Below are 27,473 nucleotides of genomic sequence, written 5' to 3' on the forward strand. Positions count from 1 at the left end.
GCAGTTAAAAACTTATCTGTTTAACTTGCTTTTGGTTGATTTTGTTTGTTTGAGGTTGATCTAGGTGTATAGGTGTTAAAAATCAATTGTTATTTTTGCATTACTGTTTAAACAACTATGTTTTGATGAACTAAACATTCTGCATGTTTCCCTAATTAACTCTATCACCGAATGAAGAGGTGTGGATGGCCTTATGGATATGCTCAGTAACCCACCACTAATTCCGGGGTGTATTCAGAGCTGCTGGCTAATATACTGTGTTTCATCTATGTGGAACTAGGTTTTCCATAATTACAGAAGCCATGGATTTGTTTCTTTTAAAAATGTATTGTTTGTTTAGAATAAGAAAAAAAAAGTGTTCATCCTCTCACTGGGCAGCAAAGAATACCAAGTGTGAAATTTATGGAACATTCATATGTGTTTCATGGTGACTTTAGGAGAATGATAATCCAGACTGAAGTCCTGTAAAGTCAAAGTAGTGTAGTCTGGCCCTAAAATAAACCATGAATAATTGAATTTCATAACGGGTTGCATAATTGCGATGGTGGATATGTATGCATTTGCTTGTGTATGTTAATAAACCACAAGAGCACTATACTCTCTCTTCTATACTTTACCTACTGTTTTCTATTACATGCATTAGGAAAATGAACACACAGATCATCCTATGTGAGCCATTATTATTATTAATATTGTCTGTGGGGGCTGACAGATGATTGTAGTTGTGGGATAATATTTTCAAATCAAATCGTGTTTTCTGAGGAATGGAAATAGGGCAGGAGTTTCTGAATCTAGGGCTTGGGATTACAAACAAGCTCATGACTACTGTCTCTGTGGAAATGTGGAGTAATACTAAAATGCACCAAAAATACAACACGAGAAGCAGACACCCCCTCCTGTGCTCATATGTGCAGAAGAATATAGGTACGATTAAATATATTTATTGCCCAAAAGGCTGAAAAAGAAAATTTCATTAAAAGATAAATAAAGAAGCCATTGATGTGGGTGCAGAAGAAGAAACTGTACTATTTTTTATGGTTTAGGGAGGGTTTTTTTGTTTGTTTGTTTTTTACTGTTTTTGTTTGTTTGCTTGCTTGTTTGTTTGTTTTTACGCACTCTTAGGGAAAAAATACATACAAATTTGTAGACATGATAAAACTTGTGGTGCAATTCACACATTGCTATATAGGCATGGCTGAATGCTAAAAATTTCAGGCAGCCTCCAACTTTTTATCCGTTTATTAAGCTCACATTAGTAGTTAATAGAATCTACAAATAACTCTTAAATTGAATGGAACAAAGAGGTTTAGTGGAAAAAGGTAGAGTAACGTGGGATGCGATGTATTTGATACTATCACTTTCTACAAGGACACTCATTCAGGTGTTGTCCATGGTGCAGAGAAGAGTTGTTCCGATTTCTGATGTTAAGCTTTTCAGATACCTTTGGTGTGACCTGATGGCTGCAGGAGAAGCAACTGTTTTCACTGGCCTCTGCATTGCGCTCTTTTCACCACGTGGCGTCGCTGTTGGTCCATTAGTTACAGCCCTGCTCTTTAATAGAACTTGGCCCCTCCCGTTTACAAGCGATATGAACGATTTCTGTCTTTGTTATAAGACTCAAACGACGGTGGAACAAACAGAATACTACAGTCAAAAAGCTCCCTGATCGTCCATTCTTTCCTAAATATCTGAATGCCACTGGAGCTCAAATTTATGCTTTGTTCACATTGAACAGAGATGTCGCCCTTTAAATTGAGCTATTTTGGGATGTATTTGTGCCTTTTTTTACTGGATGTTTACTGGCAGACTGTGGCTGGGCAGCTCTCCTATTCAATCTCAGAGGAGGTAAACCCGGGGACTCCTGTTGGGAATATCGCTAAGGATCTAAACCTGAATTCACAAGAGTTGGAATCTCGTATGTTTCAAATCGTTACTGGATCAAAGAGAAAATTTTTCGAGGTAAATCTAAAGACTGGTGTTCTGTATGTCAGTGAGAGAATAGACAGAGAGGAGCTCTGCTCGGAGGAACTAAAATGTCCAGTAAGTGTAGAAGCCGTAATAAATAACCCATTGAAGCTTTATCGTATTGATGTAGAGATCTTAGATGTAAACGACAATGCTCCTTTGTTTACAACCAAACTGCAAAATTTATATATTGCAGAGAGCACATTGCCTGGAGTGAAATTTGAATTATCCGAAGCAACTGATGCGGATATGGGGAAAAACGGAGTAAGCACTTACAAATTAAGCCAAAATGAAAAATTTTCGTTGGCCGTGCACAAAGCAGGTGACCGTGTGTCTGCTGAGTTGGTGCTGCAGAAAGCCTTAGACCGAGAAAAGCAGGCAGTCATCACTATGACACTGACAGCTGTAGATGGAGGGACCCCACCGAAATCCGGCACCTCGCAACTCGTTATTAATGTATTAGACAATAATGATAATATTCCGATCTTTAGTGAATCCTTGTATAAAACAAAAATTCCAGAAAACATTCCACTGGGGTTAAAGGTAATCACAGTGAACGCCACTGATACAGATGAGGGTTTAAACAGTGAGATTGTATATTCGCTGAGAAGCAAAGACCAAGATCACGTACTTGATATATTTGAAATTGAACCTCAGACTGGTGTCATTAAGGTCAAAGGGAAAATAGACTTTGAAGAGAGGAGGGCTTTTGAGGTACGTGTTGTGGCCAGTGATAAAGGGCATCCTCCGATGTCCGCTCACTGTAAAGTGCTGGTAGAAGTGGTGGACTTAAATGATAATGCTCCTGAGATCACGGTGACGTCATTACATAGGAAGGTAAAAGAGGATGCTCCTGTAGGCACCGCAGTTGCACTTGTATCTGTCCTCGATAAAGACGGTGGAAAAAACGGTGATGTGGAGATCCAAATTAAAAACAAAGCGCCATTCAAACTCGAAACTAACTACAAAAATTATTATTCGCTGTTAGTTGATGGACCTCTGGACAGGGAGAAATTCTCTATTTACAATGTCAATATAATCGCTAATGACAAAGGGATTCCACCACTTACCAGCACAAGTGTAGTTTCCATACACGTTTCTGATGTCAATGATAATGCACCTCTGTTCACGGAGGCCGTAATTGATGTTTATGTGAATGAGAACAGTCCAGTGGGAGCAGTCATTAAAAGAGTGACTGCAACTGATGCAGACATAGACCAAAATAGCCAAATCAGCTATTCATTGTTAAAAATTGGCAATAACCAGCTGCTGTTATCTACAATGATTAATATCAACTCGGAGACAGGAGATATAATCAGCCTGCAGTCTTTTAACTACGAGGAGTTAAAAACATTCCAGTTTAAAGTTCAGGCCACAGACTCTGGTGTTCCTCCGCTCAGCAGCAACGTGACTGTGAACGTTTTACTCCTCGATCAAAATGACAACAGTCCTACGATTCTCGCGCCATATTCTGAGCATGGCTCCGTTAACAGTGAGAGCATCCCCTACTCTGCTGAAGCGGGATACTTTGTGGCAAAGATCAGGGCTGTAGACGCAGACTCTGGATACAACGCGCTGCTTTCTTATCACCTGTCTGAGCCCAAAGGAAACAACTTGTTCAGGATCGGAACCAGCACCGGGGAGATCAGGACTAAGAGGAGAATGAGTGACAATGACCTCAAAACTCACCCCTTGGTGGTCTTGGTCTCTGATAACGGAGAACCCTCCCTGTCAACTACTGTGTCTATTGATGTGGTGGTGGTTGAAAGCACGGCTGAAATCCAGACTCCGTTCAGACATGTGCCTGTAAAGGAGGACAGCTTCTCGGATTTGAACCTGTATCTGTTGATCGCCATTGTGTCGGTGTCCGTCTTCTTTCTGCTCAGCCTCATCACTTTAATAGCAGTCAGATGCCACAGGACAGATGGCACTTTCAGCAGGTACAGCGCCCCCATGATCACCACCCACCCTGACGGGAGCTGGTCTTACTCTAAAGCTACTCAGCAGTATGATGTGTGTTTCAGCTCAGACACGCTCAAGAGTGACGTGGTGGTTTTCCCCGCCTCGATTCCACCTGTAGATGCAGAACTGATCAGTATTAACGAAGGAGACACTTTTACCAGAACTCAGACTTTACCTACCAAAGAAAAGGTGAGTCCATGAAATTTTAAAATACTTGCATATTGTCATTCCTCGTCATTGCAGATTAAACGGTACCATTTTTTCTTATCTTAGTATGGTGTATCTTCTGATTTAAACTAGATTCCAAATATATATATGCTTCAGCTTTAAAACGTTTAGTTGTGCCAATTTAATAATATCCATCATTTGGACAGCAGTGCGTTCATGTAGCTGTCCATGGTGCTGGTGTAGGCATTCTAGTATATATAAAAATGTGATCTGAAGGCCGCAATAATTATAATAATAATTAAGTCACATTTCTGATATGTGCATTGCTCTTTGTCTCTGGTTACTCAAAGGATAGACAGATAGCACATTAAGCTGATGTACGCCTTGACAATTGTATTATTCATATTTGCTCATATTTTCATGTTTTGTGAAAAGGAGATAAGGCAAGTTTTAATTCAATTTGGTTTATATATATGCTACACCTGTCTTTAAATAAATATATAAGGGAGCTGGACATTATTTGCCATTACCAGATTGGCATCTTGATGCATTTATCTTGAAGGCTTAAACGAACTTATGAGATTGTTTTGTGATAATGTAGTATTTTTAAATGACCACATGGGGACATTGTAGACCATCACATTTTCATAGTGCTCTTGGTTGTTCGAAGCTCCTCCTAGATTTAGATGATGGTGACGATGATGCTTTGCAGGGCTTTGTTACAAGAGGGGCAGTATGAGAATACATTGTGCGATCATCGCTTTGTCCTTTACTTCTTATATACACGGAAATCTGGATTCTGCCACTCTAATTTCACCTTGAAGACTACGATCCATATGCTGTGCTCGCACAGGATAGAAAATGTCGACAGGGAGGATACGCAGTTCTTTTGGGATTTATGTAGTCGTTGTTCTTTTGGATTGCTGCTGGCAAGTGGTGACTGGGCAGCTCTCTTACTCTGTATCAGAGGAGGTAAACCCGGGGACTACTGTGGGAAATCTCGCTAAAGATCTAAATCTTAACGTGCATGACTTGAGGACGCGTATGTTTCAGATTGTTAGCGGATCAAAGAGAAATTATTTCGATATAAATTTGAAAACGGGTAGTCTCTATGTCAGTGAAAGAATCGACCGTGAGGAGCTTTGCGCAAAAGCTGCAATATGTACTATTAGCGTAGAGGCCGTGATCAACAATCCACTGAAGCTTTATCGTTTAGATGTAAATGTAGTCGATATTAATGATAATGTGCCACATTTTCCTGAGAATTTGCAGTATCTTAATATTGCGGAAAGTACTGTGCCAGGGGGGAAATTTGGATTTATAGGGGCATCGGATCTTGACGTTGGAAAGAATGACGTTAGTTCATACAAGTTGAGTCAAAATGATTACTTTTCTTTAGAGGTCCACAAAGGAAGGGATAGTGTGTCTGCCGAGCTGGTGCTACAGAAAGCTCTAGACCGAGAAACACAACCTACTGTTAATCTTACAGTGACTGCTGTCGACAGCGGAAACCCATCCAAGTCAGGAACATTGCAAATCATTGTAAATGTTTTAGACATTAATGACAACGCTCCGGTTTTCAGTAGGGCTTTGTATAAAACACAGATTCATGAAAATCTACCAATGGGTAAAACAATTATATTTTTAAATGCAACAGACGCAGATGACGGATTAAATGCTGAAACTGAATATTCTTTTAGAAGTAAAGGTCAGGATCATGTTTTAAATGTATTTCAAATAGACTCTAAAACGGGAGCGATTTCAATTAAAGGTAAAATCGATTACGAAGAAAGTTCTGCATTTGAGATTCATGCTGAGGCGACTGACAAAGGCCAGCCTCCGATGTCTGCTCATTGCAAAGTGTTGGTAGAAGTGCTGGATCTAAATGACAACGCTCCTGAGATCACGGTAACGTCACTACTAAATACAGTGAAAGAAGACGCGGAAGTAGGTGCAGCCATTGCACTTGTCTCGGTTTTGGATAAAGATGGTGGGAATAACGGGGCAGTGAAAGCTGTGATTGCAAATGAGACTCCATTTAAACTGGACACAAACTATAGAAATTATTACTCTTTAGTGGTTACTGGTCCGCTTGACAGAGAAACTACAAACGAGTACAATGTTACTATAATAGCAACTGATGAAGGAGCTCCTCCTCTCTCCAGCACCAGCATAATTAGTGTTCACGTTTCTGATGTCAATGACAACTCGCCTCGCTTCTCTGATCCGATACTTAATATTTATGTTAAAGAAAACAGTCCAGTAGGAGCAGTCATTAAAACTCTGACTGCAACTGATGCTGATGTCGATAAAAATGGTCAAGTGAGCTATTCTTTTTTACAAAGCAGCAGTGACTCACTACCGTTTCCTACAATGATTAATATCAACTCAGAGACAGGAGATATAATCAGCCTGCAGTCTTTTAACTATGAGGAGTTAAAAACGTTCCAGTTTAAAGTTCAGGCCACAGACTCTGGTGTTCCTCCGCTCAGCAGCAACGTCACTGTCAACGTTTTAATCCTGGATGAAAATGACAACAGTCCCACGATTCTCGCGCCATATTCTGAGCATGGCTCCGTTAACAGTGAGAGCATCCCCTATTCTGCTGAAGCGGGATACTTTGTGGCAAAGATCAGGGCTGTAGACGCAGACTCTGGATACAACGCGCTGCTTTCTTATCACCTGTCTGAGCCCAAAGGAAACAACTTGTTCAGGATCGGAACCAGCACCGGGGAGATAAGGACTAAGAGGAGAATGAGTGACAATGACCTCAAAACTCACCCCTTGGTGATCTTGGTCTCTGATAACGGAGAACCCTCCCTGTCAACTACTGTGTCTATTGATGTGGTGGTGGTTGAAAGCACGGCTGAAATCCAGACTCCGTTCAGACATGTGCCTGTAAAGGAGGACAGCTTCTCGGATTTGAACCTGTATCTGCTGATCGCCATTGTGTCGGTGTCCGTCTTCTTTCTGCTCAGCCTCATCACTTTAATAGCAGTCAGATGCCACAGGACAGATGGCACTTTCAGCAGGTACAGCGCCCCCATGATCACCACCCACCCTGACGGGAGCTGGTCTTACTCTAAAGCTACTCAGCAGTATGACGTATGTTTCAGCTCAGACACGCTCAAGAGTGACGTGGTGGTTTTCCCCGCCTCATTTCCACCTGTAGATGCAGAACTGATCAGTATTAACGAAGGAGACACTTTTACCAGAACTCAGACTTTACCTACCAAAGAAAAGGTGAGTCCATGAAATTTTAAAATACTTGCATATTGTCATTCCTCGTCATTGCAGATTAAACGGTACCATTTTTTCTTATCTTAGCATGGTGCATCTTCTGATTTAAACTAGATTCCAAATATATATATGCTTCAGCTTTAAAACGTTTAGCTGTGCCAATTTAATAATATCCATCATTTGGACAGCAGTGCGTTCATGTAGCTGTCCATGGTGCTGGTGTAGGCATTCTAGTATATATAAAAATGTGATCTGAAGGCCGCAATAATTATAATAATAATTAAGTCACATTTCTGATATGTGCATTGCTCTTTGTCTCTGGTTACTCAAAGGATAGACAGATAGCACATTAAGCTGATGTACGCCTTGACAATTGTATTATTCATATTTGCTCATATTTTCATGTTTTGTGAAAAGGAGATAAGGCAAGTTTTAATTCAATTTGGTTTATATATATGCTACACCTGTCTTTAAATAAATATATAAGGGAGCTGGACATTATTTGCCATTACCAGATTGGCATCTTGATGCATTTATCTTGAAGGCTTAAACGAACTTATGAGATTGTTTTGTGATAATGTAGTATTTTTAAATGACCACATGGGGACATTGTAGACCATCACATTTTCATAGTGCTCTTGGTTGTTCGAAGCTCCTCCTAGATTTAGATGATGGTGACGATGATGCTTTGCAGGGCTTTGTTACAAGAGGGGCAGTATGAGAATACATTGTGCGATCATCGCTTTGTCCTTTACTTCTTATATACACGGAAATCTGGATTCTGCCACTCTAATTTCACCTTGAAGACTACGATCCATATGCTGTGCTCGCACAGGATAGAAAATGTCGACAGGGAGGATACGCAGTTCTTTTGGGATTTATGTAGTCGTTGTTCTTTTGGATTGCTGCTGGCAAGTGGTGACTGGGCAGCTCTCTTACTCTGTATCAGAGGAGGTAAACCCGGGGACTACTGTGGGAAATCTCGCTAAAGATCTAAATCTTAACGTGCATGACTTGAGGACGCGTATGTTTCAGATTGTTAGCGGATCAAAGAGAAATTATTTCGATATAAATTTGAAAACGGGTAGTCTCTATGTCAGTGAAAGAATCGACCGTGAGGAGCTTTGCGCAAAAGCTGCAATATGTACTATTAGCGTAGAGGCCGTGATCAACAATCCACTGAAGCTTTATCGTTTAGATGTAAATGTAGTCGATATTAATGATAATGTGCCACATTTTCCTGAGAATTTGCAGTATCTTAATATTGCGGAAAGTACTGTGCCAGGGGGGAAATTTGGATTTATAGGGGCATCGGATCTTGACGTTGGAAAGAATGACGTTAGTTCATACAAGTTGAGTCAAAATGATTACTTTTCTTTAGAGGTCCACAAAGGAAGGGATAGTGTGTCTGCCGAGCTGGTGCTACAGAAAGCTCTAGACCGAGAAACACAACCTACTGTTAATCTTACAGTGACTGCTGTCGACAGCGGAAACCCATCCAAGTCAGGAACATTGCAAATCATTATAAATGTCTTAGACAATAATGACAACGCTCCGGTTTTCAGTAGGGCTTTGTATAAAACACAGATTCATGAAAATCTACCAATGGGTAAAACAATTATATTTTTAAATGCAACAGACGCAGATGACGGATTAAATGCTGAAACTGAATATTCTTTTAGAAGTAAAGGTCAGGATCATGTTTTAAATGTATTTCAAATAGACTCTAAAACGGGAGCGATTTCAATTAAAGGTAAAATCGATTACGAAGAAAATCCTGCATTTGAGATTCATGCTGAGGCGACTGACAAGGGTCAGCCTCCGATGTCTGCTCATTGCAAAGTGTTGGTAGAAGTGCTGGATCTAAATGACAACGCTCCTGAGATCACGGTAACGTCACTACTAAATACAGTGAAAGAGGACGCGGAAGTAGGTGCAGCCATTGCACTTGTCTCGGTTTTGGATAAAGATGGTGGGAATAACGGGGCAGTGAAAGCTGTGATTGCAAATGAGACTCCATTTAAACTGGACACAAACTATAGAAATTATTACTCTTTAGTGGTTACTGGTCCGCTTGACAGAGAAACTACAAACGAGTACAATGTTACTATAATAGCAACTGATGAAGGAGCTCCTCCTCTCTCCAGCACCAGCATAATTAGTGTTCACGTTTCTGATGTCAATGACAACTCGCCTCGCTTCTCTGATCCGATACTTAATATTTATGTTAAAGAAAACAGTCCAGTAGGAGCAGTCATTAAAACTCTGACTGCAACTGATGCTGATGTCGATAAAAATGGTCAAGTGAGCTATTCTTTTTTACAAAGCAGCAGTGACTCACTACCGTTTCCTACAATGATTAACATCAACTCTGAGACTGGAGATATAATCAGCCTGCAGTCTTTTAACTACGAGGAGTTAAAAACATTCCAGTTTAAAGTTCAGGCCACAGACTCTGGTGTTCCTCCGCTCAGCAGCAACGTCACTGTCAACGTTTTAATCCTGGATGAAAATGACAACAGTCCCACGATTCTCGCGCCATATTCTGAGCACGGCTCCGTTAACAGTGAGAGCATCCCCTATTCTGCTGAAGCGGGATACTTTGTGGCAAAGATCAGGGCTGTAGACGCAGACTCTGGATACAATGCGCTGCTTTCTTATCACCTGTCTGAGCCCAAAGGAAACAACCTGTTCAGGATCGGAACCAGCACCGGGGAGATCAGGACTAAGAGGAGAATGAGTGACAATGACCTCAAAACTCACCCCTTGGTGGTCTTGGTCTCTGATAACGGAGAACCCTCCCTGTCAGCTACTGTGTCTATTGATGTGGTGGTGGTTGAAAGCACGGCTGAAATCCAGACTCAGTTCAGACATGTGCCTGTAAAGGAGGACAGCTTCTCGGATTTGAACCTGTATCTGCTGATCGCCATTGTGTCGGTGTCCGTCATCTTTCTGCTCAGCCTCATCACTTTAATAGCAGTCAGATGCCACAGGACAGACGGCGCTTTCAGCAGGTACAGCGCCCCCATGATCACCACCCACCCTGATGGGAGCTGGTCTTACTCTAAAGCTACTCAGCAGTATGACGTATGTTTCAGCTCAGACACGCTCAAGAGTGACGTGGTGGTTTTCCCCGCCTCGTTTCCACCTGTAGATGGAGAACTGATCAGTATTAACGGAGGAGACACTTTTACCAGGACTCAGACTTTACCTACCAAAGAAAAGGTGAGTCCATGAAATTTTACCAAAGAGAAGGTAAGAAATTAGCAAAAACAATGCAATGCATAAATCCATGCCTTGGGTAATCTCCATGTTTTGTTTGCTTATTGTTGTTGTTGTTGTTTTTAAGTGGAATATGTTAGTACTAACTTCACAAACTATTTAAAGATGTGATTTTTCTTTATCGGTTTGGAGTTGAGTTGAAATGTACAGTTGTTAATAAGCCAAAATAAACAAAGTTCATGAGCCTTTCGAGTTTAGACAGAACGTTATTGTCGCTATCCGTGGTGCTGAAATCAGAAAGGTGCAAGTTGCCGGTCATTTGGAGGGTGCATCAGGGGACTTAATTGGGGCACGGTCGACAAAGACAAGTGTTTTCCCTGGAAACTTGACATACAATTCATGATAGATCTTTTTACTTAGTGGAGAATGGTGTAAAGTTTGTTTTATCACATTTAGCAAGGTTATTCGACCGCTTATTCAATCACCTTCGCTCTCATACTTTTAGAAATTAGGAAAATGTGTTTATTTTATGTCATAATAGTAGTAAGTTCTTGCTGTATCTTTCTTGTGTCGAAATATTTTCAATAAGGTCTGTCAATTCTAACTCGTGTACTTTTAGACGGGGTATCACCAAGCGGAAAGTTATGATTTTTTTTTCTTTGTTAACTGAGAATTAATCAGAATGGGAAAAGGAAAAAAAATCCTTTGAAATGCACCATAACATATAAGTTAACAGGGTTATGTTCATAATTAATGAGAAGTTGATCGCCTTGGACGGGTGGGTAGTCATTTAATTGTTGCTGTTCCTAAAGCTTAAATGCAGTTATTTTACATTACCAGATGGTGGCACTGAAGACCATGACATCTAGATGTTATTTCTAAAGGCATAAGACTCCACCCAGAAACAGAGGATGATCTTTCTCTGGGCTTTGTAACAAAGAGGCGCAGAGCGAGAGAGAAAGGGCGAAAAATCTATCAGGCTGACTTGTTGTGATTGCCTTTGTTTGCGGATATCTGACGGTTGCTGGTGGACACAAAGTGTGCCTGATTTCGGTGGATTTAATCATGCAATTCCCAACAAAAACAGATATTTTGCGGGCTTATTCTGTGGCCGTGCTGCTGAATTATTGCTGGGAAGCGGTGTCTGGACAGCTCTCGTACTCTGTATCGGAGGAGGAAAATACTGGGACATCTGTTGGAAATATTGCCAAAGATCTAAATCTCAATGTACAGGATTTAGAGTCTCGTAGGTTTCAGATTGTTAGTGGATCACAGAAGAAGTATTTCGATGTGAATTTAAAAACTGGTGTTCTTTATGTCAGCGAAAGAATCGACCGCGAGGAGCTTTGTGGAAGGGCTTCAAAATGTACTGTCAATGTAGAGGCGGTGATCAACGTCCCGCTGAAGCTTTATCGCTTAGAGATAAATATAAAAGATATAAACGACAACGCACCAGTTTTCTCTGAGAAGCTGCAGTCACTTGATGTTCCAGAAAATACTTTACCGGGAGTCAAATTTGGACTGATAGAGGCATCAGATTTGGATGTCGGTAAAAACGGTGTTAATACATATAAACTTAGTAATAACGACTATTTTACATTAGATATTCATAAAGGAGAAGACAGCGTGTCTGCTGAGTTAGTACTGCAGAAATCGTTAGACAGAGAGCAGGATTCTGTTATAAAACTCACGCTGACTGCAGTAGACGGAGGAAACCCACCCAAGTCAGGGACATCGCTTATTATCATTTCCGTGATGGATACTAATGACAACCATCCCGTGTTCAGTAAGTCTTTGTACAAAATTAAAATTCCTGAAAACTTGTCCAGTGGGTCGACAGTGATTACGCTGAATGCAACAGACACAGATGAGGGTTCCAACAGTGAAATTGAATATTCTTTGAGAAAAAAAGGTCAAGATCATATTTTAGATTTATTTGAAATTAATTCAAAAACGGGAGTGATTTCAGTTAAGGGTAAAGTCGATTATGAAAAAAATCGTGCATTTGAGATCCATGCGGAGGCAAGTGACAAGGGTCAGCCTCCGATGTCTGCTCATTGCAAAGTGTTGGTAGAAGTGCTGGATCTAAATGACAACGCTCCTGAGATCACGGTAACGTCACTACTAAATACAGTGAAAGAGGACGCGGAAGTAGGTGCAGCCATTGCGCTTGTCTCGGTTTTGGATAAAGATGGTGGGAATAACGGGGCAGTGAAAGCTGTGATTGCAAATAAGACTCCATTTAAACTGGACACAAACTATAGAAATTATTACTCTTTAGTGGTTACTGGTCCGCTTGACAGAGAAACTACAGACGAGTACAATGTTACTATAATAGCAACTGATGAAGGAGTTCCTCCTCTCTCCAGCACCAGCATAATTAGTGTTCACGTTTCTGATGTCAATGACAACTCGCCTCGCTTCTCTGATCCGATACTTAATATTTATGTTAAAGAAAACAGTCCAGTAGGAGCAGTCATTAAAACTCTGACTGCAACTGATGCTGATGTCGATAAAAATGGTCAAGTGAGCTATTCTTTTTTAAAAAGCAGCAGTGACTCACTACCGTTTCCTACAATGATTAACATCAACTCAGAGACAGGAGATATAATCAGCCTGCAGTCTTTTAACTACGAGGAGTTAAAAACATTCCAGTTTAAAGTTCAGGCCACAGACTCTGGTGTTCCTCCGCTCAGCAGCAACGTCACTGTCAACGTTTTAATCCTGGATGAAAATGACAACAGTCCCACGATTCTCGCGCCATATTCTGAGCATGGCTCCGTTAACAGTGAGAGCATCCCCTATTCTGCTGAAGCGGGATACTTTGTGGCAAAGATCAGGGCTGTAGACACAGACTCTGGATACAACGCGCTACTTTCTTATCACCTGTCTGAGCCCAAAGGAAACAACTTGTTCAGGATCGGAACCAGCACCGGGGAGATCAGGACTAAGAGGAGAATGAGTGACAATGACCTCAAAACTCACCCCTTGGTGGTCTTGGTCTCTGATAACGGAGAACCCTCCCTGTCAGCTACTGTGTCTATTGATGTGGTGGTGGTTGAAAGCATGGCTGAAATCCAGACTCAGTTCAGACATGTGCCTGTAAAGGAGGACAGCTTCTCGGATTTGAACCTGTATCTGCTGATCGCCATTGTGTCGGTGTCCGTCATCTTTCTGCTCAGCCTCATCACTTTAATAGCAGTCAGATGCCACAGGACAGACGGCACTTTCAGCAGGTACAGCGCCCCCATGATCACCACCCACCCTGATGGGAGCTGGTCTTACTCTAAAGCTACTCAGCAGTATGACGTGTGTTTCAGCTCAGACACGCTCAAGAGTGATGTGGTGGTCTTCCCCGCCCCGTTTCCACCTGTAGATGGAGAACTGATCAGTATTAACGAAGGAGACACTTTTACCAGGACTCAAACTTTACCTAACAAAGAGAAGGTAAGCGCATATTGGTCTTAAATATCCTGGAATGTTATTTATTGTGCAAAACCACGGTCGAGAACAGAGTATGAATCAATAGGGGTTCACCCGAATTAAATTAAAAGAACTTAATTGCCACGAAAAAAATGGGGATAAATCCAGTTCAAGTTAACTAATAAAATAAATCACTTGGATATATTTTGTTAGGCTTCTTTTACGCATGCTCATAGTTTGTGGTATTTACTTCTAGCAAAAGATGTGCAGATTTTGAATCATACCCTAAACGTTGTTCTTCATGGTACTGAACGGACGATTATGCACGATGCCAACATGCTGGGCAGTTATACTGTACTTTAAATAATGTCTCGCTAAACATGTGTTCGAGTATTCATATCCTGGCTTTGTTAACCTTAACAGGTTGCAGCAATGTATATTCAAAACAATTCTGAAAAAAAACCTCTTTTTACATGGCTTGGTTCTGTTAATTTCTCAGTTTTCTATTGTAAATATTTTTATTGTCTGAATAATGCTGAAGGTATCATATATTAGTATATGTCTATGAGAGTTCATTCATAATTGTTTTATAAATGTATGAATTTAAAAAAAACCCTGAATGATAACAGTATTCAGAATAATGCCAGAATGGCAGCACGTCATGGTTGTTGTTCCTCAAAGCACACAACTGTTTAGCTAGATAATTAAGGACACTTAATTTCCTGATATTGAATGCACTTCTGGAAAATGTCCACACGGGGACATTGTAGACCATCAGATTTGAATTTCGTCTTTGGTGTCTCGGACTCCTCCCAGAGTGTATTTTTCTGCAATTCAGACAAAGAGAATCGGAGGGCGAAAGAGAACGGCGACAACCATTTTCTGATTCATGGGAGATGAGTCAAAAAGCATCACTCTCATGTCTTACTCTGTTTAATTGTTTGAATTTGTTAATGTAATATACGGGTTTGAATTAATCCGCTTCCCGGTGAATGTAAGAATGAATATACTGGGCAAATCGAGCTGTATATGGATATATCTCGTCTTCGTGCTGCTGGATTGTTACTCTGAAACGGTTTCTGGGCAGCTCTCTTACTCCGTCTCAGAGGAGGTGAATCTGGGGACTGTTGTCGGAAATGTCGCGAAAGATCTGAACATCAATGTCCAGGATTTGGAGCCCCGCATGTTTCAAATCGTTACTGGATCAAAGAGGAAATATTTCGAGGTAAATCTAAAAACTGGAGCCCTCTATGTTAACGGGAGAATAGATCGAGAAGAGCTTTGTGGTAATGACGCCAAATGCTCACTCAGTGTAGAAGCTGTTATTAATAATCCACTGAAACTGTACCGTATGGAAATTACGATTTTAGATGTAAATGATAATTCTCCTTTATTTGAGAGTACGTTGCAATCAATGAACATTACTGAGAGCACAGCGGCGGGAGCAAAATTTCCTCTGCATCAAGCTCACGATGCTGACGTGGGTAAAAACACTGTAAACACCTACAGGCTGAGTCAAAATGAACATTTCTCTCTTGATGCACACAAAGTTCAGGGTGTAACTCCTGAGATGGTGCTTCAGAAAGTTTTAGACAGGGAAAAACAGTCTGTGATTACGCTCACACTGACTGTCATCGATGGGGGAACACCTGCTAAATCCGGAAGCATGACAATAATAGTTAATGTACTGGACGTTAATGACAATCCTCCCGTTTTCAGCCAAAGGTTGTATAAAGCTAGAGTCTACGAAAATGTTAAAATAGGCACATCAATAATTACATTAAATGCGACTGATTTAGATGAAGGACAAAATGGAAAAGTGATATATTCATTTAGTGAAGTTGGTCAGGGGAAACAAACTAATTCATTTGTTATAGATGAGAAAACAGGAACTGTAACGAATAAAAGGAATATTGACTATGAAGAAAGTAATGCTTTTGAACTTCGAGTACAAGCCAGTGATGGAGCCTCTTCCCCTCTCACGTCACATGCCAAATTACTGATTGAGGTTTTAGATGTTAATGACAACCCACCTGAAATTTCAGTCACATCGTTATTGAACACTGTTAAAGAGGATGCATCAGTTGAAACAGCCATTGCTCTTGTTTCAGTATTTGATAAAGATGGAGGTAAAAATGGGATGGTGACATGTAAAATTTCCAATAATGTTCCTTTTAAATTGGAGTCAAATTATAAGAATTCATATTCATTAGTTGTAGACGGTCCTCTTGACCGAGAGACTGCACCTCAGTACAACATCAGCATCACTGCTACTGATGAGGGCAGCCCACCTCTCTCCAGCACGAGTGTTATAACTGTTCATGTGTCAGATGTAAATGACAACAAACCTCAGTTTTCAGAAAGTGTGATCAACATCTACGTGAAAGAAAACAGTCCAGTAGGAGCAGTTATTAAAACAGTGACAGCAGTTGATGCAGACATTGATCAAAATAGTCAGGTGAGTTATTCCTTTTTACAAAGCAGCAGTGACTCAGTGCCGTTTTCTACATTATTAAACATCAACTCAGAGACTGGAGATATAATCAGCCTGCAGTCTTTTAACTATGAGGAGTTAAAAACGTTCCAGTTTAAAGTTCAGGCCACAGACTCTGGTGTTCCTCCGCTCAGCAGCAACGTCACTGTCAACGTTTTAATTCTGGATGAAAATGACAACAGTCCTACGATTCTCGCGCCATACTCTGAGCACGGCTCTGTAAACAGTGAGAACATCCCCTATTCTGCTGAAGCGGGATACTTTGTGGCAAAGATCAGGGCTGTAGACGCAGACTCTGGATACAATGCGCTGCTTTCTTATCACCTGTCTGAGCCCAAAGGAAACAACCTGTTCAGGATCGGAACCAGCACCGGGGAGATCAGGACTAAGAGGAGATTGAGTGACAATGACCTCAAAACTCACCCCTTGGTGGTCTTGGTCTCTGATAACGGAGAACCCTCCCTGTCAGCTACTGTGTCGGTTGATGTGGTGGTGGTTGAAAGCACGGCTGAAATCCAGACTCCGTTCAGACATGTGCCTGTAAAGGAGGACAGCTTCTCGGATTTGAACGTGTATCTGCTGATCGCCATTGTGTCTGTGTCCGTCATCTTCCTGCTCAGCCTCATCACTTTAATAGCAGTCAGATGCCACAGGACAGACGGAACTTTCAGCAGGTACAGCGCCCCCATGATCACCACCCACCCTGATGGGAGCTGGTCTTACTCTAAAGCTACTCAGCAGTATGACGTGTGTTTCAGCTCAGACACACTCAAGAGTGACGTAGTAGTTTTCCCCGCCCCGTTTCCACCTGTAGATGGAGAACTTATCAGTATTAACGAAGGAGACACTTTTACCAGGACTCAGACTTTGCCTAACAAAGAGAAGGTAAGGAAGTATTACATTTCGTATTCACTGCTGCACTTCTTCGTTTGGAAATCTTAAAAGCCTAATGTAATTTATCTTCATCTCGTAGTTTTTATCATCTTTAGCAATACATTTACACACTTCTTAGCTGTGACTAAAATAATACAAATGCGAAGAAATTACTGTTGCTTAGTTTACAGCACGACAGGATCTTCTCCAACTCTGTGTTGTTGTTCTCTTTTCTGTTGTAACGTGAATTTTTCATGGCAGTTTCGCATTATCACGCATTTGTCGCTCTCCGTGGTGCTCAACGTATGTGTCCTTGTCGGGTTCACGTGCACGGTTAAGGATGTGTTTTGACATATTTAGTAGACGTTAAACAACGTATCACAACATCGATAACGTTTTTAAACATACCCCTATATATTTAACATTTGTGCTCGCTTCTCTCTTTCACTTTAAACAAACAAGTGTATTTGCCCGATTATTTTTTAAATGTAGCATTTAAAATATCACATACCTTAACATCTTTCCATAATAAAATGTTAATTGTAATCATCCGTTTAACTGATGAACTATTATTTCTAACCTTTAATCTAGTGATTTATACTACTCTTTTTAAACACTAGGAATATACAGTGCACCATTGTCCGCTGGTTTTGCTGACGTGTAATGTAGTTAGAGCAAGTGACCACGTAGGGACGGTACAGACCGTCACATTTAGACGTTCTGGTCGATGACTTCGGGCCCCTCCCATCCTACGTTCAGCAAATGATGCATTTGTGTGCTTTGTTACAAAGAGAGCTCGGAAGAGAACGAACGGTGGTCTTTATTTGAGAAGATAGAGAAGATTGCTTTGGAATAATTATACATTCATTTCCATTTATTGGTTGCTGTAACATATTATCTGGAGTATTGTGCCTTCGCCTGCTGTGTAAATATGCTTTTACCGTATAGAAGAAGCTTTCTGTGGATTAATCTGTTATTCGTGCTGCTGGATTGTTATTGGGAAACGGTTTGTGGGCAGCTCTCTTTCTCCGTCTCAGAGGAGGTGAATCTGGGGACTGTTGTCGGAAATGTCGCGAAAGATCTGAACATCAATGTCCAGGATTTGGAGCCCCGCATGTTTCAGATCGTTGCTGGATCGAAGAAAAAATATTTCGAGGTAAATCTAAAAACTGGAGCTCTCTATGTTAACGAGAGAATAGATCGAGAGGAGCTTTGTGGTAATGACGCCAAATGTTCACTAATTGCAGAAGCTGTTATTAATAATCCACTGAAACTGTACCGTATAGAAATAAATGTTTTGGATGTGAATGACAATTCACCCTCATTTCTCAGCACATCCCAGACAATTAATATTACCGAGAACACAGCGGTAGGAACAAAATTTCTGCTGAAACGAGCTCACGATGGAGACGTTGGAAAAAACTCTATAAATGCCTACAAACTGAGTCAAAATGAACATTTCTCTCTAAATACACTTAAAGGGGGTAGCATAACAGTCGAATTGGTGCTTCAGAAAGTTTTAGACAGAGAAAAACAATCTGTGATCAAACTCATACTAATTGCAATTGATGGTGGAACACCTCCTAAATCTGGAAGTATGACCATTATAGTAAATGTCTTAGACATTAATGATAATCCTCCTGTATTTAGTCAAATGCTGTATAAAGTCAGCATACATGAGAATGTGAATATTGGCACATCAATAATCACACTAAATGCGACTGATTTAGATGATGGAAAAAATGGGCAAATATCGTATTATTTTATGGAAATAGACGAAGGAAAACAAACAGATGTGTTTTCTATAGATGAACAAACAGGGACTGTAACAAATAAAAGGAATATTGACTTTGAAGAAAATAATGCTTTTGAACTTCGAGTAAAAGCCAGTGATGGAGCTTCCTCGCCTATGAGTTCGCATGCTAAATTACTGATTGAAGTATTAGACGTTAATGACAACGCACCTGAAATTTCAGTCACATCACTGTTGAACACTGTTAAAGAGGACGCATCACTTGGCACAGCCATTGCTCTTGTTTCAGTATTTGATAAAGATGGAGGGAAAAATGGGATGGTGATATGTAAAATTTCTAATAATGTTCCTTTTAAATTGGAGTCAAATTATAAGAATTCATATTCATTAGTTGTGGACAGTCCTCTTGACCGAGAGACTGCACCTCAGTACAACATCAGCATCACTGCTACTGATGAGGGCAGCCCACCACTCTCCAACACAAGTGTTATAACTGTTCATGTGTCAGATGTAAATGACAACAAACCTCAGTTTTCAGAAAGTGTGATCAACATCTACGTGAAAGAAAACAGTCCAGTAGGAGCAGTTATTAAAACTCTGACTGCAACTGATGCAGACATTGATCGAAATAGTCAGGTGAGCTATTCCTTTTTACAAAGCAGCAGTGACTCAGTGCCACTATCTACACTATTAAACATCAACTCAGAGACTGGTGATATAATCAGTCTTCAGTCTTTTAACTATGAGGAGTTAAAAACATTCCAATTTAAAGTTCAGGCCACAGACTCTGGTGTTCCTCCACTCAGCAGCAACGTGACTGTTAACGTTTTAATCCTGGATGAAAATGACAACAGTCCCACGATTCTCACGCCATATTCTGAGCATGGCTCCGTTAACAGTGAGAGCATCCCCTATTCTGCTGAAGCGGGATACTTTGTGGCAAAGATCAGGGCTGTAGACGCAGACTCTGGATACAATGCGCTGCTTTCTTATCACCTGTCTGAGCCCAAAGGAAACAACTTGTTCAGGATTGGAACCAGCACCGGGGAGATCAGGACTAAGAGGAGATTGAGTGACAATGACCTCAAAACTCACCCCTTGGTGGTCTTGGTCTCTGATAACGGAGAACCCTCCCTGTCAGCTACTGTGTCTATTGATGTGGTGGTGGTTGAAAGCACGGCTGAAATCCAGACTCCGTTCAGACATGTGCCTGTAAAGGAGGACAGCTTCTCGGATTTGAACCTGTATCTGCTGATCGCCATTGTGTCGGTGTCCGTCATCTTTCTGCTCAGCCTCATCACTTTAATAGCAGTCAGATGTCACAGGACAGACGGTACTTTCAGCAGGTACAGCGCCCCCATGATCACCACCCACCCTGACGGGAGCTGGTCTTACTCTAAAGCTACTCAGCAGTATGACGTGTGTTTCAGCTCAGACACGCTCAAGAGTGACGTAGTTGTCTTCCCCGCCCCGTTTCCACCTGTAGATGACGAACTTATCAGTATTAACGAAGGAGACACTTTTACCAGGACTCAGACTTTGCCTAACAAAGAAAAGGTAAGAACACAGTGTTTATAACAGCTTACAATTTTACATAAAAGAAGCGCGTCATCTTACACTGAACTCGTCTACATGTGGTTAATTTCTCCTGCTTTCAAAGTTTACCCTTTGCAACTGTCCGCAGCTTTAAGCCAGTCTTTTCCATTTAAATACTCGCTGTTTAAATGCCGCAGAAGAGAAGCCAGTATGCGGATAAGGAGCTTTTGGTGGTTTTGTTTAAAATTAATATAATCACTGCAAGTGAGAATATTTATTTGATTTTCCTTTCAGATTGTTTCATATATATTTGCGTAGTTCATTATTGTTTTAGGGTTCGTTTCCTTCTTGTTTGCGTTTATTTTTTCGTTCATCGTTGCCTTGTTGCTCTTTGACAGTCATTTCACTCGATGTTGTAATAACTCAGATTTTGCTTGTGTCCTTACAATTTCTTTCAATATACCCTTTGCATATACCTAAAACACAGCGACATTTTGTGAATACGCCGTTTTTGACACCCCGCAATGGGTTTCACGCCTTAGGTGGTATATTTCAGTTAAAGGCTGAAACAAGCGAAAAACAAACAAATATATTCTAAAATTAAAACAAATAAATAAGACAGTGTTACACACTAACAATATAAACAGTGTTTTATTTTCCTAACAAATCAACCAGATGTTTTCTGGTTCTGTAAAACTGGACTGATGATATTTATTTTATTTTCCCTTGGTTTCTGTTGTAATTGGTGTATAGAGCCATAAGAGGGCGGTGTAGACCATAAATCAGAGACATAAGTCCCGAGGCCCCTCCCAGATTGATAACGTAATGATGTCTTGTTGGGCTGTGACACAAAGAAACAGAAGCACGGAGAAAGGCTCGAGCATGATCTGCGCTGAGGATGAAGCAGAAGAAAATTGATAACATTTCCTGTCAATATTTGGCATAAACGGGACCCGTTTAAAGTTGGTTTGATGTCATTTTGGATTATGGCTTCAATTAACACAAGTCCTGCGGTGATATACTTGTTTTTTGTCCTGCTGGATTTTTATTCGGAAACGGCGTCCGGGCAGCTCTCGTACTCGATATCAGAAGAGGTGAATCGAGGGACTTCTGTAGGAAACATAGCCAAGGATCTAAACCTAGATGTCCATGAGCTGGAGCCTCGCATGTTTCAGATCGTTAGCGGATCAAAGAGAAAATATTTCGAGGTAAATCTAAAGACGGGCGTTCTCTTTGTCAGTGATAGGATAGACAGAGAGGAGCTCTGTGGAAAGGCCATGAAATGCACACAGAGCGTGGAGGCTGTGATAAATGCCCCACTCAAGCTATATCGCTTAGAAATAAATATTCTAGATGTTAATGATAATTATCCAGCTTTCAGTACTGACTCGCAAAGTATTGAAATAGCAGAAAGCACATTACCCGGGACTAAATTTTTTGTATTGTCAGCCTTTGATGCCGATGTGGGGAAAAATGGCATCAGTATGTACAAATTAAGTGCAAATGAACACTTTTCATTGGCAGTGAATAAAGGAGAGAGCGTATCTGCTGAACTAGTCCTCCAGAAACCTTTAGACCGAGAAAAACAACCAGTAATAAGACTCACGCTGACTGCTGTAGACGGCGGAACACCACCGAAATCCGGAACCTCACAGTTAATAATCAATATCTTAGACAATAATGATAACGTCCCAATATTTACCAAACCACTGTATAAAACAAGTGTCACTGAAAACACGCCGCCAGGCACATCAGTGATAACTGTGACGGCGACGGACAGTGATGAAGGGCCAAACGGGGAAATTTCATATTCACTAAGCAGCAAGGACCAAGACCATGTTCTCAATATATTTCAAATTGATGAGCACACGGGATTATTGACAGTCAAGGGGAAGATTGACTTTGAAGAGCACCCGGCTTTTGAAATCCGCGTGCAAGCTTCTGATAAAGGCTCTCCTCAAATGACAGCACAGTGCAAAGTATTAATAGAAGTAGTGGATTTAAATGACAATAGCCCTGAAATTTCTGTAACCACCCTCAGTAACACTGTAAAAGAGGATGCAAAAATAGGTACTGCTATTGCACTTGTGTCAGTTGTGGACAGAGATGGGGGTAAAAACGGAATAGTCCACTGTGATATTAAAAGTGAAAGCCCCTTTAAGTTACAAACGAATTATAAAAATTACTACTCCTTGGTAGTAGATGGTCAGCTAGACAGAGAGAGTCATTCTCAATATAATATCACTATCACAGCTAAAGACGATGGAATCCCAGCTCTCACAAGTACGAAGGATTTTAATGTTTATGTTTCAGATGTCAATGACAACCCCCCTAAGTTTTCAGACACTGTGTTCAATGTATATTTAAAAGAAAACAGTCCACTGGGAGCTACTCTGCAACGAGTATCTGCACTGGATGTAGATATTGATCAAAATGGACAGGTAACCTATTCCATTGTTGAGAGTAAAAGTAACTCCTTGCCAATCTCGACAATGGTAAATGTAAACTCTAAGACTGGAGATATAATCAGCCTGCAGTCTTTTAACTATGAGGAGTTAAAAACGTTCCAGTTTGAAGTTCAGGCCACAGACTCTGGTGTTCCTCCACTCAGCAGCAACGTGACTGTTAACGTTTTAATCCTGGATGAAAATGACAACAGTCCCACGATTCTCACGCCATATTCTGAGCACGGCTCCGTTAACAGTGAGAACATCCCCTATTCTGCTGAAGCGGGATACTTTGTAGCAAAGATCAGGGCTGTAGACGCAGACTCTGGATACAATGCGCTGCTTTCTTATCACCTGTCTGAGCCCAAAGGAAACAACCTGTTCAGGATCGGAACCAGCACCGGGGAGATCAGGACTAGGAGGAGAATGAGTGACAATGACCTCAAAACTCACCCCTTGGTGGTCTTGGTCTCTGATAACGGAGAACCCTCCCTGTCAGCTACTGTGTCTGTTGATGTGGTGGTGGTTGAAAGCACGGCTGAAATCCAGACTCCGTTCAGACATGTGCCTGTAAAGGAGGACAGCTTCTCGGATTTGAACCTGTATCTGCTGATCGCCATTGTGTCGGTGTCCGTCATCTTTCTGCTCAGCCTCATCACTTTAATAGCAGTCAGATGCCATAGGACAGACGGCACTTTCAGCAGGTACAGCGCCCCCATGATCACCACCCACCCTGACGGGAGCTGGTCTTACTCTAAAGCTACTCAGCAGTATGACGTGTGTTTCAGCTCAGACACGCTCAAGAGTGACGTAGTAGTTTTCCCCGCCTCGTTTCCACCTGTAGATGGAGAACTGATCAGTATTAACGGAGGAGACACTTTTACCAGGACTCAGACTTTACCTAACAAAGATAAGGTGAGTCCATAAAATCTACAGATCCCTTTTCTTGGTCCTGATTGCATCAGTTTCCATAGCGTGATGCTTTTCAGTTACTGTTTTTAACAGAAAATATTTAACAACTGACTTAGGAGTGGTCTTGACTGTTTCATTATTTTTTTAATCACTGTTGTTAGAAATTCTGTACCTTTAAATTCATTTGTGCAACAGAAATGTGCGAAATATTATACCTTTGCTCCATTATTTTTGTCTGATTTTATACTTTACTATTCATCATACTTTAGCTACTTTCCTTTAACTACACAGCCTATAGTCTCTTCCATCCAGATGAAAAGTCAAACGGTGCTCTCCGTGGTCCTGAAACGACAACTAGTTTAGTTTCGCGATCATCTCATTGATTGAGCATCTGGGCTTTCTCTGGGTTGTCTCTTTGTAAGCTGTAATGCACTCTTAACTATCTTTGTATCACAGAAAGAAAAATTATATCAATTTTGTTCTTTTTCATGAGCCAGTAGGTGTGGATAATCACAGTCACCACAAGGAGACGGTATAGACCGTAACACGACAGCTTCCGTTTTGTGTTTAACGCTCCTCCCAGAGACAGTCCACACGGTGTTGTAACAAAGAGAGTAGTAGGTGTGGGTACATTGCGACAGCCACCCGTCTGGTCTGAAAATTGGTGGTATATGTACTACATTTGTTCGAATTTTTTATAGGAATTTCAAATTCGAATGTATGCCGTGTTGTGCTGAACGGAATTATGCCTTTATCGTGTCGCAACTGCTTTTCGTTGATATACTTAATACTTCTGATACTGGATTATTGTTGTAATGAAGCGTCTGGGCAGCTCTCTTACTCCGTCTCAGAGGAGGTAAACTCGGGAACAGTTGTTGGAAATATTGCCAAGGATTTACATTTAAACATACCGGATTTGGAGACCCGTATGTTCAGGATTGTTGGAGGATCTAAAAGAAAATATTTCGAGGTAAATACGAAGACTGGAGTCCTCTACGTGAATGAGAGAATAGACAGAGAGAAGCTCTGCGGGAAAGCTGTGAGATGTGCCGTAACTGTCGAGGCTGTGATAAATGAACCTTTAATGCTGTACCGTATAGAGATTAATATTCTTGATGTCAATGACAATTTTCCGCATTTCATTGCAAAATCACAGAATATAGACATTCCCGAAAGCACATTACCCGGGATAAAATTCCCCCTACTGCAGGCCTACGATGCAGATGTTGGAAAGAACGGCATCAACACATACAGGCTGAGCTCGAATGAACATTTTTCATTAGCAATAAGCAAATCAGGTGAGAGTATTTCGACTGAGCTAATGTTACAGAAAGTCTTAGACAGAGAAAAGGAACCTCTGATTAAGCTCACGTTAACAGCCTTAGATGATGGAAGTCCACCGAAGTCTGGAACATCAGATATTATGATTAATGTTTTAGACATTAATGATAACACACCAGTGTTTGCAAAGTCGCTGTATAAAGTGCGTGTGTTTGAAAACGTACCGATAGGCACTACAGTCCTGACTTTAAATGCTACAGATGCAGATGAAGGAACAAACAAAGAAATCATATATACACTTAGCACAAAGGAGCAGGACCACGTGCTGCAGATTTTTAAAATCGATCCGAACACGGGCACACTGACGGTGGAAGGAAATGTGGATTTTGAGGAACACCCAGTCTTTGAGATTCGTGCACAGGCCAGTGATAAAGGCCAACCTCCGATGTCCGCTCATTGTAAGGTGCTGGTTGACGTGTTGGACCTAAACGACAATGCGCCTGAGATTTTTGTGACGTCACTACTGAATACTGTGAAGGAAGATGCAAAAGCAGGCACCGCTGTTGCACTTGTTTCAGTGGTAGACAAAGATGGCGGTAAGAACGGTGAAGTGCATTGTACTGTAGATGAAGATGCTCCCTTTAAATTGGAAGCAAACTATAAAAATTATTACTCATTGATAGTGGTTGCCCCCTTAGACCGAGAGAGGGTCTCTAGCTACGACGTCACCATAATAGCAAGCGATGGCGGTAGTCCCCCGCTCTCAAACACGATTATTGTCCCTATTCAAGTTTCTGATGTTAATGATAACGCGCCTCAGTTCTCGTCATCGATACTTAACATTTATGTTAAAGAAAACTGCCACGTGGGGACAATTCTTAAAACGGTAACCGCCTTTGATGCAGATATGAACAAAAATGGTGAAGTGACTTACAGTTTTATGGAAAGCAAAATTAACTCAGTCGCACTGTCTACATTATTAAACATCAACTCAGAGACTGGGGATATAATCAGCCTGCAGTCTTTTAACTATGAGGAGTTAAAGACGTTCCAGTTTAAAGTTCAGGCCACAGACTCTGGTGTTCCTCCGCTCAGCAGTAACGTCACTGTTAACGTTTTAATCCTGGATGAAAATGACAACAGTCCAACGATTCTCGCGCCATATTCTGAGCATGGCTCCGTTAACAGTGAGAGCATCCCCTATTCTGCTGAAGCGGGATACTTTGTGGCAAAGATCAGGGCTGTAGACGCAGACTCTGGATACAATGCGCTGCTCTCTTATCACCTGTCTGAGCCCAAAGGAAACAACCTGTTCAGGATCGGAACCAGCACCGGGGAGATCAGGACTAAGAGGAGAATGAGTGACAATGACCTCAAAACTCACCCCTTGGTGGTCTTGGTCTCTGATAACGGAGAACCCTCCCTGTCAGCTACTGTGTCTGTTGATGTGGTGGTGGTTGAAAGCACGGCTGAAATCCAGACTCAGTTCAGACATGTGCCTGTAAAGGAGGACAGCTTCTCGGATTTGAACCTGTATCTGCTGATTGCCATTGTGTCGGTGTCCGTCATCTTTCTGCTCAGCCTCATCACTTTAATAGCAGTCAGATGCCACAGGACAGACGGCACTTTCAGCAGGTACAGCGCCCCCATGATCACCACCCACCCTGACGGGAGCTGGTCTTACTCTAAAGCTACTCAGCAGTATGACGTGTGTTTCAGTTCAGACACACTCAAGAGTGACGTAGTGGTCTTCCCCGCCCCGTTTCCACCTGTAGATGCAGAACTGATCAGTATTAACGAAGGAGACACTTTTACCAGGACTCAGACTTTACCTAACAAAGAAAAGGTAAGCATATGGATGAATTAAGTATTTCTAATTGCGCATCTTGTGTGATGGGTGTAAATTAACGGTCAATGGATAAAGTTTTCTTAAGCTATCTAATGTTTGGTCTATCCTGCCCAAGTAGGGGAAAAAAAACTGCAATTTGACTTAAATACAGAAATACTACGAGTGTAGTACCTTGGAATAAACTGTAACTAGCTCTGGTTTCTTGTGATGCTTTTCCCATCTAAATAAGTGGTGCATGCTGGATCATATTTTTTTCCTTGCAAATTTCAGAACACTTGGGGATTTGGTGCATCCAACTGTCTTGTGGGGTTTGGAACACGGTAGTCTTCAACGTAGCACAGTAGAATA

The 27,473-nt window shown here is 41.2% G+C and overlaps 5 protein-coding genes across 16 annotated transcripts in view; all 5 read left to right on the forward strand.

The window, feature by feature from the left end:
* Positions 1-27,473, forward strand: part of LOC309713847 (protocadherin alpha-C2-like) — a 199,247-nt gene that overhangs the window by 87,054 nt on the left and 84,720 nt on the right. The window contains exon 1 of one of the 12 annotated variants that reach the window (XM_082545738.1): positions 8,095-10,560. The exons of 8 other annotated variants lie outside the window; for them this stretch is intronic. In XM_082545738.1, the coding sequence (XP_082401864.1) occupies positions 8,179-10,560 (2,382 nt within the window). In that variant the 5' untranslated portion in view covers positions 8,095-8,178. Of the gene's footprint in view, positions 1-8,094; positions 10,561-18,162; positions 20,658-21,489; positions 23,999-24,628; positions 27,123-27,473 lie in introns of those variants that run through there. 3 more of the 12 variants (XM_082545721.1, XM_082545735.1, XM_082545739.1) reach the window with 3 other exon arrangements.
* LOC309714222 (protocadherin alpha-3-like) lies at positions 1,636-7,323 on the forward strand. The gene is made up of 2 exons (XM_082546496.1): positions 1,636-4,116; positions 7,268-7,323. The coding sequence occupies exons 1-2, from the start codon at positions 1,738-1,740 to the stop codon at positions 7,277-7,279; spliced, it is 2,391 nt and encodes a 796-aa protein (XP_082402622.1). The 5' UTR covers positions 1,636-1,737; the 3' UTR covers positions 7,280-7,323.
* LOC309714201 (protocadherin alpha-3-like) lies at positions 4,873-10,517 on the forward strand. The gene is made up of 2 exons (XM_082546461.1): positions 4,873-7,338; positions 10,434-10,517. The coding sequence occupies exons 1-2, from the start codon at positions 4,957-4,959 to the stop codon at positions 10,452-10,454; spliced, it is 2,403 nt and encodes an 800-aa protein (XP_082402587.1). The 5' UTR covers positions 4,873-4,956; the 3' UTR covers positions 10,455-10,517.
* On the forward strand, positions 11,521-14,025 carry LOC309715801 (protocadherin alpha-3-like; the record flags this gene model as incomplete). The annotated part of the gene is made up of 1 exon (XM_082549235.1): positions 11,521-14,025. Exon 1 carries the CDS (start codon positions 11,623-11,625, stop codon positions 14,023-14,025), a length of 2,403 nt encoding a protein of 800 aa, XP_082405361.1. The 5' UTR covers positions 11,521-11,622.
* On the forward strand, positions 14,855-17,416 carry LOC309715804 (protocadherin alpha-10-like; the record flags this gene model as incomplete). The annotated part of the gene is made up of 1 exon (XM_082549244.1): positions 14,855-17,416. Exon 1 carries the CDS (start codon positions 14,981-14,983, stop codon positions 17,414-17,416), a length of 2,436 nt encoding a protein of 811 aa, XP_082405370.1. The 5' UTR covers positions 14,855-14,980.

This window comes from Aulonocara stuartgranti (assembly GCF_965226115.1).
Source record: "Aulonocara stuartgranti genome assembly, chromosome: 2".
In the NCBI taxonomy this organism is placed as follows: Eukaryota; Metazoa; Chordata; class Actinopteri; order Cichliformes; family Cichlidae; genus Aulonocara; species Aulonocara stuartgranti.

Bases quoted from the DNA above. Each gene is read 5' to 3' on its own strand.
- LOC309714222 (XM_082546496.1), top strand. From the start codon at position 1,738: ATGTCGCCCTTTAAATTGAGCTATTTTGGGATGTATTTGTGCCTTTTT.
- LOC309714201 (XM_082546461.1), top strand. From the start codon at position 4,957: ATGTCGACAGGGAGGATACGCAGTTCTTTTGGGATTTATGTAGTCGTT. The intron at 7,339-10,433 runs GTGAGTCCATGA...CGTATGTTTCAG, and splicing joins CTTTACCTACCAAAGAAAAG to CTCAGACACGCTCAAGAGTG.